Raw genomic sequence first — 15,086 nt, 5'->3', positions numbered from 1 at the left:
ACCCAGTAGTCCCACTGCTGGGCATACACACCAAGGAAACCAGAATTAAAAGAGACACATGTACCCCACTGTTCATTGCAGCACTGTTTATAATAGCCAGGACATGGAAGCAACCTAGATGTCCAACAGCAGATGAATGGATAAGAAAGCTGTGGTACATACACACAATGGAATATTACTCAGCCATTAAAAAGAATACATTTGAATCAGTTCTAATGAGGTGGATGAAACTGGAGCCTATTATACAGAGTGAAGTAAGCCAGAAAGAAAAACACCAATACAGTATACTAATAATATATATGGAATTTAGAAAGATGGTAATGATAACCCTGTATGCGAGACAGCAAAAGAGACACAGATGTATAGAACAGTCTTTTGGACTCTGTGGGAGAGGGAGAGGGTGGGATGATTTGGGAGAATGGCATTGAAACATGTACAATATCATATAAGAAACTAATCACCAGTCCAGGCTGGATGCAGGATACAGGATGCTTGGGGCTGGTGCACTGGGATGACCCAGAGGGATGGTACGGGAAGGGAGGTGGGAGGGGGGTTCAGGATGGGGAACACATGTACACCCATGGCAGATTCATGTTGATGTATGGCAAAACCAATACAATATTATAATTAGCCTACAATTAAAATAAATAAATTTAAATTAAAAAAAAAAAAGACCACTGAGATAAACACATCTCACAAATTCTCCTTCTGGCTAGTTTACCCCTTTTTTCCTTTTAAGAAAAATATCTGGGAAATATTTTTGTTTAATTATGTTTTCCTGGATGTTGTTCTAACAGAGTAAAGATGAGAGGTCTGGGCAGAGTTAAATAAAATAAATGTAACTCTTTTTTTTTTTTTTTTTTATCAGTTTATGCCAGGCATTTTGTACTGTGGTTTACAGGTCTTATCAGTAATCCTCAAAACAACCTTCAAAAATGACAAATGATGAAATTGACTCATCAATTAAGAAAGTTTGAGTTATAGAAATTATGTATTTAATAACTGATTAAATGAACTAGAATTTAAACCTAGATATATGTGATGTTGAAAGAAAGCTTCTCTCTACTACATCAGTATTTTGCATTTTAATACATAGATGTTCCGTATACATGAAATGATTGTAAACAATACATGAAATACCTTTTTTTCCCTAAGATGTATTTAGGAAATTTTATTATTGATCATATGACTAAATCTATTTACATTAAATCAAGTAAATCTGAAAGGCTTATATAAAAGGCATACATAGATTTGACCAACATCCAAAGTATGGTGTACAAACATCCAGGATTTGAAAATCACAGCAATGTATCATATTGCTAGAGAGGATTGCCAGTCTCTGATCCCAAGTCACATGTGGTTGCAGTGGACATTGCAATAGCTGTACTATCACTGAAAACTAGGCAGCATTTGCCCCAGTTCAGTAGCCCATGTAGAAAATCCCTGAACACTTTGTATTTCATCTATGACTACTGAGGACCCCCAAGGTCACCATATCCTCAGCTTCACACTTGGCCTGCTTCCTGCACCTTCACTCCAGTATCCCCATCCTCTTTAACTGCCTTCTCACAGCCTCCTTGATCTCTTTGTTGCGCAAGCTATAGATAAAGGGGTTGAGGAAGGGTGTGAGCACCGAGTAGACCACAGCCAGGGCCCGGTCATAGTCCAGGGAGTAGCTCTTCTTCAGCCGCACATACATGAAGAGGATGCTCCCATAGAAGATGAGGACCACAGTGAGGTGAGAGGCACATGTGGAGAAGGCCTTCTTCTTGCCTGCAGCTGAAGGAATTCTGAGCACTGTGCAGGTGATCTGCACATAGGAGCTGAGGATTAACAGAAAGGTGGCCAGGATCTTGCAAGAATTGATAACAAAGTCCACTAGGACGTTGATCGATGTGTCAGTACAAGCCAAGCTCAGAACAGGAGGGAAATCACAAAAGATGTGCTGAATACGATTGGGACCACAAAAAGGGAGGTGGGAGACCAAGGAAATTTCAGCCACTGGCCCAGCCAAGCCTCCCAACCAACAGCCGACAGCAATCTTGACACAGAGTGCTGGGGTCATGCGAGTAGGGTAGTGGAGGGGTTGACAGATGGCTAAGTATCTGTCATAAGCCATAGCTGTGAGAAGATAGCATTCAGTAGCCCCAAGAGAGTGGAAGAAGTAGATTTGCAGGAGGCATCCAGAGAAAGAAATGGTCTTCTTCTCACTGAGCAAGTTCGACAGCATCTTGGGAGTGGTGGCAGCTGTGTAGCCAAGCTCCAGTAAGGAGAGGATGCTGACAAGGAGGTACATGGGTGTATGGAGCCGGAAGTCCAGGCAGACCACCAAGAATATCAGCAGGTTTCCCAGGACGGTAGTGAGGTAGATTAGGAGTAACAAGAGGAAGAGAAAAGCCTGAACACCCTGAAGATGGGGAAAGCCCAAGATGATGAACTCTGTTACCTGGCTCCAATTCCCGGGCTTCATTGCTCTCCATTCATATCCCTGGAATGTAAAGTATGGAAGGATGAGAAACAATGTTGAGCCAAAGAATATCTAAGAAAAAGGAAACCCTCAAAGTCCAATTTGTCCTTCCCCTGCATCTCCAGAATAAGCGATCTTAGTACATGCTCTATGAGGCCAGAGTTTCTATCCCTCCCCCGAACAGTTGTCAATAGCCTCCTTCAGAGTGTCCGCTTTTATAACTAGACTTAAATTGTCTTCTCTAATTATACAACCCATTTTTGGCCACTGTAATCCATTCTATAACCAATTTATCTTTCTCAATGAAATTTATCAGTTCAGTTCAGTTCAGCTGCTCAATCATGTCCGACTCTGCAACCCCATGAACTGCAGCATGCCAAGCCTCCCTGTCCATCACCAGCTCCTGGAGTCCACCCAAACCCACGTCCATCGAGTTGGTGATGCTATCCAACCATCTCATCCTCTGTCGTCCCCTTCTCCTCCTGCCTTCTATCTTTCCCAGCAGCACAGTCTTTTCAAATGAGTCAGCTCTTTGCATCAGGTGGCCAAAGTATTTGAGTTTCAGCTTCAACATCAGTCCTTCCAATGAACACCCAGGACTGATCTCCTTTAGAATGGACTGGTTGGCTCTCCTTGGCAGTCCAAGGGACTCTCAAGAATCTTCTCCAATACCACAGTCCAAAAGCATCAATTCTTTGGCACTCAGCTTTCTTTATAGTCCAACTCTCACATCCATATATGACCACTGGAAAAATCATACCCTTGATGGACCTTTGTTGGCAAAGTAATGTCTCCGCTTTTTAATATGCTGTCTAGGTTGGTCATAAGGGTTTTAAAATTTTAAATATTCCTCAACCAGATTCATATCATAATTTATACATATTCCTTGTGTGAGGTATAAATGATCATTTATACTAATAAAATATTGGTAGTTCACTCCACTAAGATTACATCGTTTGGACCATACATTTTTATTTCCAATTTTAAATAATTTTCTTCTTCAATTTTCTGGACATCAAAGAATCAATGCTTTCACGCCCAGCTCCATTCCATTTTCTTATGAAAACACAGGTCTAACAGCTTCTTTCAAGCAGGTAGATCAGAGTTTCACCTCTTTTGGACATTGGTGAGAATCCTAGCCAAGGAAAAGGGGAGATTAAGGAGGGCCTAGAGGAGCTTCTCACGTGGAAGGTCAGAAAGGGCAGTGGTGAGGAGATACGCTTCATCCAAGGTAAGGAGCAGTGGCTGTGCTTTGCTGGAGAAGCCATAAAGAGATACCCCACGCCCAAGGTAAGAGAAACCCAAGTAAGATGGTAGGTATTGCAAAAGGGCATAAGAAGGCAGACACACTAAAACCATACTAACAGAAAACAGGTCAATCTAATCACCCCAGGACCACAGCCTTGTCTAACTCAATGAAACCACGCCATGCCTGTGGGGTAACCCAAGATGGGTGGGTCATGGTGGAGAGATCTGACAGAATGTGGTCCACTGGAGAAGGGAATGGCAAACCACTTCAGTATTCTTGCCTTGAGAACCCCATGAACAGTATGAAAAGGCAAAATGATAGGATACTGAAAGAGGAACTCCCCAGGTCAGTAGGGCCCAATATGCTACTGGAGATGAGTGGAGAAATAACTCCAGAAAGAATGAAGGGATGGAGCCAAAGCAAAAACAATACCCAGCTGCGGATGTGACTGGTGATAGAAGCAAGGTCCGATGCTGTAAAGAGCAATATTGCATAGGAACCTGGAATGTCAGGTCCATGAATCAAGGCAAACAAGAAGTGGTCAAACAAGAGATGGAAAGAGTGAATGTAGACATTCTAGGAATCAGCGAACTAAAATGGACTGGAATGGGTGAATTTAACTCAGATGACCATTATATCTACTACTGCGGGCAGGAATCCCTCAGAGGAAATGGAGTAGCCATCACGGTCAACAAAAGAGTTTGAAATGCAGTACTTGGATGCAATCTCAAAAACGACAGAATGATCTCTGTTCGTTTCCAAGGCAAACCATTCAGTATCACAGTAATCCAAGTCTATGCCCTAACCAGTAATGCTGAAGAAGCTGAAGTTGAATGGTTCTACGAAGACCTACAAGACCTTTTAGAACTAACACCCAAAAAAGATGTTCTTTTCATTACAGGGGACTGGAATGCAAAAGTAGGAAGTCAAGAAACTCCTGGAGTAACAGGCAAATTTGGCCTTGGAATATGGAATGAAGCAGGGCAAGGACTAATAGAGTTTTGCCAAGAAAATGCACTGGTCATAGCAAACACCCTCTTACAACAATACAAGAGAAGACTCTACACATGGACATCACCAAATGGTCAACACCGAAATCAGATTGATTATATTCTTTGCAGCCAAAGATGGAGAAGCTCTATACAGTCAGCAAAAACAAGAGCAGGAGCTGACTGTGGCTCAGATCATGAACTCCTTATTGCCAAATTCAGACTTAAATTGAAGAAAGTAGGGAAAACCACTAGACCATTCAGGTATGACCTAAATCAAATCCCTTATGATTATACAGTGGAAGTGAGAAATAGATTTAAGGGCCTAGATCTGATAGATAGAGTGCCTGATGAACTATGGACTGAGGTTCGTGACACTGTACAGGAGACAGGGATCAAGACCATTCCCATGGGAGAGAAATGCAAAAAAGCAAAATGGCCATCTGGGGAGGCCTTACAAATAGCTGTGAAAGGAAGAGAAGCAAAAAGCAAAGGAGAAAAGGAAAGATATAAACATCTGAATGCAGAGTTCCAAAGAATAGCAAGAAGAGATTAGAAAGACTTCCTCAGCGATCAATGCAAAGAAATAGAGGAAAACAACAGAATGGGAAAGACTAGAGATCTCTTCAAGAAAATGAGAGCTACCAAGGAGACATTTCATGCAATGATGGGCTCGAAAAAGGACAGAAATGGTATGGACCTAACAGAAGCAGAAGATATTAAAAAGAGGTGGCAAGAATACACGGAAGAACTGTACAAAAAAGATCTTCATGACCAAGATGATCACGATGGTGTGATCACTGACCTAGAGCCAGACAGCCTGGAATGTGAAGTCAAGTGGGCCTTAGAAAGCATCACTACAAACAAAGCTAGTGGAGGTGATGGAATTCCAGTTGAGCTATTTCAAATCCTGAAAGATGATGCTGTGGAAGTGCTGCACTCAATATGCCAGCAAATTTGGAAAACTCAGCAGTGGCCACAGGACTGGAAAAGGTCAGTTTTCATTCCGATCCCAAAGAAAGGCAATGCCAAAGAATGCTCAAACTACCACACAATTGCACTCATCTCACACGCTAGTAAAGTAATGCTCAAAATCCTCCAAGCCAGGCTTCAGCAGTATGTGAACCATGAACTTCCAGAGGTTCAAGCTGGTTTTAGAAAAGGCAGAGGAACCAGAGATCAAATTGCCAACATCCGCTGGATCATGGAAAAAGCAAGAGAGTTCCAGAAAAACATCTATTTCTGCTTTATTGACTATGCCAAAGCCTTTGACTGTGTGGATCACAATAAACTGGAAAATTCTGAAAGAGATGGGAATACCAGACCACTGACCTGCCTCTTGAGAAACCTATATGCAGGTCAGGAAGCAACACTTAGAACTGGACATGGAACAACAGACTGGTTCCAAATAGGAAAAGGAGTACGTCAAGGCTGTATATTATCACCCTGCTTATTTAACTTATATGCAGAGTACATCATGAGGAATGCTGGGCTGGAAGAAACACAAGCTGGAATCAAGATTGCCGGGAGAAATATCAGTAACCTCAGATATGTAGATGACACCACCCTTATGGCAGAAAGTGAAGAGGAACTAAAAAGCCTTTTGATGAAAGTGAAAGTGGAGAGTGAAAAAGTTGGCTTAAAGCTCAACATTCAGAAAACAAAGATCATGGCAACTGGTCCCATCACTTCATGGGAAATAGATGGGGAAACAGTGGAAACAGTGTCAGACTTTATTTTGGGGGGCTCCAAAATCACTGCAGATGGTGACTGCAGCCATGAAATTAAAAGATGTTTACTCCTTGGAAGGAAAGTTATGACCAACCTAGATAGCATATTCAAAAGCAGAGACATTACTTTGCCAACAAAGGTCTGTCTAGTCAAGGCTATGGTTTTTCCTGAGGTCATGTACGGATGTGAGAGTTCGACTGTGAAGAAGGCTGAGGGCCAAAGAATTGATGCTTTTGAACTGTGGTTTTGGAGAAGACTCTTGAGAGTCCCTTGGACTGCAAGGAGATCCAACCAGTCCATTCTGAAGGAGATCAGCCCTGGGATTTCTTTGGAGGGAATGATGCTGAAGCTGAAACTCCAGTAGTTTGGCCACCTCATGTGAAGAGTTGACTCATTGGAAAAGACTCTGATGCTGGGAGGGATTGGGGGCAGGAGGAGAAGGGGATGACAGAGGATGAGATGGCTGGATGGCATCACTGACTTGATGGACGTGAGTCTCAGTGAACTCCGGGAGTTGGTGATGGACAGGGAGGCCTGGCGTGCTGTGTTTCATGGGGTCGCAAAGAGTTGGACATGACTGAGCAACTGAACTGAACTGAACTGAAGTAAATAAAAGAGCCACCAAAAACTGGAAGGCAAAGCTGTCTCTGCATTTCTACTCCATGCTGTGGCCACTTTATCAGTTCCTCTTACCATTTTCTCCCTCCACCAACTTCAAATGCACTTTTCTGATTTGTTGCTTCACAGATGGTAAATATTTGTATTTCACTGTGTTGAGGTCAATGTAGCAAAAGTTAATTGAACATTTTCTGTTTGTAAGCATTATATTAATACCTAGAACAGTGGCTAAATCAATAAAGAAAATATGGCATCTGAAGTTGAGAAACTAATATTCTAATAGAGAAAATGGCGAGCCAACTAATTACTTTACAACTGTTTATTAGAACATCGTGGAAATATGCTACTATTCTCACTTGTTAAGGAACAAAAAACGAGAAAGAAAACAAAACAAAAAAACAGGAGAAGTGAATCTCTTGATTCAATTACCCCACAGCCACTGCTCCATTTCCTTCTCTGTCACTGTAATAAACTCTTCCCATGTGTAAGCTGCCTATATTTACTGCCTCTAATTCCTCTCTTACTATTCTATTGCTGTACACTTGATTAACAAGGCTGTGTTAGAGTCAGGTGTACAACAAAGTGACTCAGTTTACATACACATGTATCTCTTCATTTCCAAATTATTTTCCCATTAGATCATTGCATAATATCGAACAGAGTTCCCTGTGCTCCACAGTAAGTCCTTGTTTGTTATCCATTTTAAAAACAGCATTGTGTACATGTCAATCCCTAACTATTCCTCTGGGGCTTCCTCACTGAATTTCTTCTCTAAGTCTGTGAGTCTGTTTCTGTTTTGTAAATAAGTTTATTTGTATTGCTTTTTTTATCTTCCACATATGTGGTAAGATACAATATTTCTCTTTCTCTGACTTACTTCACTCTTAAACTCATTCTAATTAAACCTTCACCACACCCTCTGCAGCAAAGCCTCCATCCTATAGCCACTAATTAGCTAAGATTTGATACATCCAATTGTCATCTCTTATTCCTTTGCTTCCTTAGACTCTCAGCCATTTTTCATGGAGGTGATCTATCCTGCCTCTTGACACACTCTCATCACTTGGTCCTCAGGATGCTATACTTTAGGTTTCTTTATACCTTAGTGGGAGTTTTCTCTTTGCCCTACCTTTTTAATGCCATAGTTTGCAGAGGTCAGCATTAATTCTTCTTTTCTCATTTCTTTGTAAACTCACTGCTTTATTAGCGTCATCCAGTGCTATGGCTTAACTCCACCCCCCATCCCTCATATATGTGTTGGTTTCTAAATGAATATCCCAACCAACATTTCTCTCCCTTATATTTCTCTCCCTTATTAACTGCCTATGTACATCTCCTATTAATCATTTAGTAGCCATCTCCAAATGAATTCCTATGGGCACTGCCCATAGTCTTCCCCATCTCAAATGACTACAATTGCAATCTCTCAGCTAATGGGCCAAAATTCTCACAGTCATCATTGTTTCCACCTTTCTCTCATACATCCAGGATCTATTTCTCACTTAAATTAAGATACTGTCATCATGCACCTCTGTTACTGTAATTGTCTCCTAACAGCTATTCTTATTTGCATTTGTTCATCAATACCCTCATGCTGATGCAGCAACATGAATTATCCTTTTAAAGTATTAAATCAGGTCTTTCTTTTCCTCTCTTCTGTGGCTTGGTATTTTACTGTCTTTGCTGTAGATGTTTCCTTTTCCTAAATTTTTTTTCACCAAATATCCACTTGAATGTCTTTTTCATTTATTACAAGTTTTTGGCCAAATCTAACTCTCTCAGTCAGTTCTACCTGAACTACCCTAAATAAAACTGCAATCTCCCTCCTTCCTTACATCCATATCCTGTACTGAAATCACCTTCCCCTACTTTACTTTTAATTTTTTCAATTGTATTTATCATCTTTAACATATTATAAAGTGTACTTATTTATTTTCCCAATTATTTATTGTTTCTCTCCTTTGTGAGAATATAAACTCTGTGAGATCAAGGGATTTTGTTGTTTAGTTCAGTGATATACTTCAAGTATTCAGAGTTGTGTCTCAAACATGATGACAATTCAGTAAATACTTGTTAAATGAAAAAGCAAATGTATAAAGATAAATGCTTATTTGCATATACAGTAAGAGCTGGAAGAGCAATAAACGACCTATGGGCTGGAAAAGGAGTTCAAGAAAACCTCATAGAAGGCACAATTTCATTTGAAATGAAAAACTGCCAGAATTTTCTAGATGGAAAAATTAAAGTATTCTAGGAACAAAGGAATACTTGTATAAAGGCAAAGTGTTATGAAAGGTCTCCTCTTTCTGCCCTCCAAGCTTCTTATCACATCTTCCCTCTCCAGACCCCTCTTATCCCATCCAAGCTAATATTATTTACTCTGCTTTGTTCTCAGGGTTTTCTTCTAAATCCAAGTAGCATGGCCACCTCTTATATCAAAACCTTTTTCATTCCAAGGATTAATGTGAATGTTTCTCCGCTAAGATACAAGAGGATTACTTCTAGATAGAACTCTTCTATGGGTGACTCTGATTCAGCAGAATCATTTTACTACCAAGAGATTTCCTTTTTGTTTAGTTTTTTTTTTTAACTTTGAATTCATGTCTGTCCACTGCCCAATTCTGCCTTCTTTCTCTTTCAAATCTTGGATGTAGGCATATCACCTCTAAAAAATTATCCCCACATTTTTATCCAACTCAGATCCTTTCTTTCCTAGATGTTTTACATTTCATCCCTTTAAATTTAAATATAAAACACCATTCCCAGAACTGCTCCACTCCACATCTGGCCTCCCAATTCCACTCACACATATGTTGTATAGAGGCCTTAACTAAACTTTCAGATATTCATGGCTGCAGCCTCAAGACTTCAGGCTCTACTACAAAGCCACAGTTATCAAGACAGTATGGTACTGGCACAAAGACAGAAATATTGATCAATGGAATAAAATAGAAAGCCCAGAGATAAATCCACGCACATATGGACACCTTATCTTCGACAAAGGAGGCAAGAATATACAATGGATTAAAGACAATCTCTTTAACAAGTGGTGCTGGGAAATCTGGTCAACCACTTGTAAAAGAATGAAACTGGACCACTTTCTAACACCATACACAAAAATAAACTCAAAATGGATTAAAGATCTAAACGTAAGACCAGAAACTATAAAACTCCTAGAGGAGAACATAGGCAAAACACTCTCCGACATACATCACAGCAGGATCCTCTATGACCCACCTCCCAGAATATTGGAAATAAAAGCAAAAATAAACAAATGGGACCTAATTAACCTTAAAAGCTTCTGCACATCAAAGGAAACTATTAGCAAGGTGAAAAGACAGCCTTCAGAATGGGAGAAAATAATAGCAAATGAAGCAACCGACAAACAACTAATCTCAAAAATATACAAGCAACTCCTACAGCTCAACACCAGAAAAATAAACGACCCAATCAAAAAATGGGCCAAAGAACTAAATAGACATTTCTCCAAAAAAGACATACAGATGGCTAACAAACACATGAAAAGATGCTCAACATCGCTCATTATCAGAGAAATGCAAATCAAAACCACTATGAGGTACCACTTCACACCAGTCAGAATGGCTGCGATCCAAAAGTCTACAAATAATAAATGCTGGAGAGGGTGTGGAGAAAAGGGAACCCTCTTACACTGTTGGTGGGAATGCAAACTAGTACAGCCACTATGGAGAACAGTGTGGAGATTCCTTAAAAAACTGGAAATAGAACTGCCTTATGATCCAGCAACCCCACTGCTGGGCATACACACTGAGGAAACCAGAAGGGAAAGAGACACGTGTACCCCAATGTTCATCGCAGCACTGTTTATAATAGCCAAGACGTGGAAGCAACCTAGATGTCCATCAGCAGATGAATGGATAAGAAAGCTGTGGTACATATACACAATGGAGTATTACTCAGCCATTAAAAAGAATACATTTGAATCAGTTCTAATGAGGTGGATGAAACTGGAGCCTATTATACAGAGTGAAGTAAGCCAGAAGGAAAAACATAAATACAGTATACTAACGCATATATATGGAATTTAGAAAGATGGTAACAATAACCCGGTGTACGAGACAGCAAAAGAGACACTGATGTATAGAACAGTCTTATAGACTCTGTGGGAGAGGGAGAGGGTGGGAAGATGTGGGAGAATGGCAATGAAACATGTAAAATATCATGTAGGAAACGAGTTGCCAGTCCAGGTTCGATGCATGACGCTGGATGCTTGGGGCTGGTGCACTGGGACGGCCCAGGGGGATGGTATGGGGAGGGAGGAGGGAGGAGGGTTCGGGATGGGGAACACATGTATACCTGTGGCGGATTCACTTTGATATTTGGCAAAACTAATACAATTATGTAAAGTTTAAAAATAAAATAAAATAAAATAAAAAAAAAAAAAAGACTGAATGTTAGAAGCCAATATCTTGCCCTTTCCTTTGTCAGAAGGTAAAGTTTCCACTTGACTCCAAAACACAGTATTCTCAAACTACTTTGCTCCATTTCTTAATGATGACCTGCTGTCATTAGCTCCTTGGATACTCTGCCTGGGAAATCAAAGTCACCATGACTAGGTCAAGCATATTTCCCACTGAAAACTACCACCTCTGTACTCATTCAATTCCTCAGTTCACAATTACAGAGATTTTTACCAATTCCCTCATACCCACTCAATATGGCAAAAAATACTGATGTTTTTCCCCTTGAACAGTTGTTTTATTTCATTTTCTTGTATATTTTTAAATGCTGCTATAATTCAGTTTCTGCACCAAGAGATTTTGAGTCAGTGTTGAAAAAAGCATTAGGAAATATCACTCCCTCTGCTGCTACTGCTGCTAAGTCACTTCAGTCATGTCCGACTCTGTGCGACTCCATAGACAGCAGCCCACCAGGCTCCCCCATCCCTGGGATTCTCCAGGCAAGAACACTGGAGTGGGTTGCCATTGCCTTCTCCAAAGCATGAAAGTGAAAAGTGAAAGTGAAGTCGCTCAGTCATGTCCAACTCTCAGCCACCCCATGGACTGCAGCCTACCAGGCTCCTCTGTCCATGGGATTTTCCAGGCAAGAGTACTGGAGTGGGGTGCCATTGCCTTCTCCGATCACTCCCTCTAGTGACCTCCACAATTTTGGATTTCATTGTATGACTAAGAATATTTTAAGTGTGTCAAAGATTCCATAAACTGATAAAAATGAAAGATCTTTTAATATGTGTAAAAAGAAGGAATGGCGAAATAAAGAATAAAAAGAAACAGTCTGAACCAAACTTTATACTGTCTGTATGGTTTTCATTTTTATTCAAAGCAGTGAAAACTCAGACCTTCTCAGCCATGTAGGAACCCATCCTCTTGGCATCCCCCCACACATGGGCACTAAACCTGCTCAGACGGACAGTGCCAGAAGGTCCTTGCACCATGACAATTCTTTCCCATTGTTGTTTATGGTTCATAAACATAAAGCCGCTTCCTTCCCTGGAAGAAGGAAAGGGCAACCCACACCAATATTCTTGCCTGGAGAATCCCATGGACAAAGGAACCTGGCAGGCTATATATAGTCCCTGGGGTCACAAAGAATCAGACACAACTGAGTAACTAACACTCCTATGGACCTGAAATCTGAGTTTCATCCACTATTCTTAGTTTTTACTCCGTGGGGGAAAAAAACATTGCTCTAGGACATATTCATAAATTTAAACATAATTTTCATGTCATAGGTATCTCACTGTTTACCAAATCAGTTCCTATCTTCAGCCTTGATTCTTTTGTTGGCTATGTACCCTTACTAGAATATACTTTATCCAAAGTTAACCTGTAGACACCTAAACCATTTTCTGGCTCAAGTTTCCTCACATTTTCCCTTGACCATCCAAGGTAAACACTGGCCTTTCCAGCTTCTAAATTCCCAGTAGCACTTCCTCACTTTTCCTCCAATTATATTCTGTAATGTACTGCAATTACTTTTCATGCATACATCTTATCATCCCAAAGCAACTCTCTGTGAAGTTAAAGAAATCTCATATTATGCCCCATCTTCCAGATACATAGCACAATGCCTGATACATTGCAACCATGGTGGCTAATGGAAAAATTATGATAATTTAGATGACTTACACAGCTCCTTAAATTACCAATTACTCATCCCCTCCCATTGGTTTCCTGATATTGCTGTCAGGGCTCCTATAAAATCTATCATGTGTATTGTTTTTGTTTTTCAGTCACTAAGCTGTGCCCCACTCTGTGACCCCATGGACTATAGCCCACCAGACTCCTCTGTCTGTTGGGTTCTCCTGGCAAGAATATTAGAGTGGGTTGCTACTCTCTTCTCCAGGGGATCTTCCTGATCCAGGAATTAAACGTAGGTCTCCTGCATTGGCAGGCAGACAACTGAGCCATCTGAGAAGCCCATATCACATGTATAAATTACTATTTATCTTACTTCAGTCCTTTGTAATAATATTTTATTCCCCTTATTCCAAAAATAGTTTTTACTACAAATCCCTTGCATTCTATTTTCAAGTCCCTACAGTTGCATTATCCATAACCCCAAATTATTTAAGCATAGGACCAAAGAGCTGGGAGTTAGGAAGGGGGTCAATTTTAGAGATCATATTGTTCTATCTCCCTTTTGCAAAAGAGGAAATAGAATACAGAAAGGAGAGATGACTTTCTCAAAGTCAGATTAATTACAACACAGCCATATATCCCTCCCTCTTGCACCTTCCTTTCACTCCACCCACCCCCATTCTCTTCACTTTGTCATACAGCAGACACTAACACATTATTGTAAAGCAACTATAATCCAATAAATTATAAAAAATAATCATAACAGCATTAATGGATATACAGAGTTAAGAAAGTACATAAAAATGGGAAAAAATTAAAAGATAAAACATAGCTAATTTACTAATTCTGAGCCCAAAGTCTTTAATATTTGGAAAGGAGAATATCTGTGTGTATGTTTTAATTGCTTTTATGTTCTGAATCATATATCCTCTGAACTCTAATTATTCTCCCCCCTTCCTATTTCATGAAGCTCTAAGTTCTTCCCAGTGCTCAGACTAGAATACATGATGGTAGAAATGCCTGACTGACAACGTTCTTACCCAGAGCTTGATGGTGGGAGGGTTCTTGGCTGTGGCAGCCCAGTCACTGCTGAGTCTAGAACTGGAAAAGAAAAACTCTCAGCTCACTTTTTACTTCTTACTTACATTACAGTCACATACCCCTGGGGCCTGGAAGAGTAGGAGTTTAGCACTTCGATAGAACCTCTGGGAGTAAGTCAAACCATGAAAAGAGTCCCCTCCCATGACCAATATCATTGGTAGAGTTCTTAGAAAGGCAGAAGCCCCTGGGTCTCTGAGAAAACCTTCTGGGGTTGCTAAAATGCTCTCTCAGGAAGGTAAACTGTCAAAGAAGCTCATTACTCAATGATCCTCCATCATCCAGTAGTTCACTACAATTGTAATAACCACCAGTCCGAGTTGAGAAAGAATATCTCTAAGGGCAAACTTTTTTTTTTTTTCTGTAAAAAACAGTAACTGGTGTGGGAGATCTAGGTTCAGATGGATTCCTGTATCATACAACCTAGGAGAAAGCATATAACTTCTAAATATAACAGGATCTTTCTAAAATGTGACTGGCCTTTTAGGGCCCTGAGAGAATAAGAACACAGCCAGGATGAGAACATAAATGATGTCAAGGCAGCCTCCTACTCTTGCCTATTGCTCATATCTATAACAGTTTTATTTCAACTGCATACAGCAGCTTCCTCTTTGCTGTTATCTTGCTCTATGAAGAACCCTGCCTCAGGATCTTGCATTCCAGTCCCAGCTGTTCTTCCAGGCATTTGTGTGACATTAGCCACCTACCTGAGTATTTGATGTCCCATATTTCATATGAAGAAGATATACTTTCTTCATATGAAGCAATAATGACCAAATGTGATAATGAATGTAAAATGTATTTATCAGTTATAACATATTCCATGAAAGGATTTAATTTTTTCATTTTCCCAG

The 15,086-nt window shown here is 40.3% G+C and overlaps 1 protein-coding gene across 1 annotated transcript; it reads right to left on the bottom strand.

Moving 5' to 3' along the window:
* Positions 1-1,531: 1,531 nt before the first annotated feature.
* On the bottom strand, positions 1,532-2,470 carry LOC113882701 (olfactory receptor 6N1). Its single transcript, XM_027525777.1, has one exon. The coding sequence runs from the start codon at positions 2,468-2,470 to the stop codon at positions 1,532-1,534; it is 939 nt and encodes a 312-aa protein (XP_027381578.1).
* Between the last annotated feature and the right edge of the window lie 12,616 nt (positions 2,471-15,086).

Source organism: Bos indicus x Bos taurus, chromosome 3, assembly GCF_003369695.1.
Source record: "Bos indicus x Bos taurus breed Angus x Brahman F1 hybrid chromosome 3, Bos_hybrid_MaternalHap_v2.0, whole genome shotgun sequence".
Lineage (NCBI taxonomy): Eukaryota > Metazoa > Chordata > Mammalia > Artiodactyla > Bovidae > Bos > Bos indicus x Bos taurus.
Note: the sequence above shows the minus strand (reverse complement) of the source record. Positions and strands in the feature narration are given on the sequence as shown.

What these genes read in the sequence shown, in the direction of transcription:
- LOC113882701 (XM_027525777.1), bottom strand. Translation starts at nt 2,470, where the DNA reads ATGAAGCCCGGGAATTGGAGCCAGGTAACAGAGTTCATCATCTTGGGC.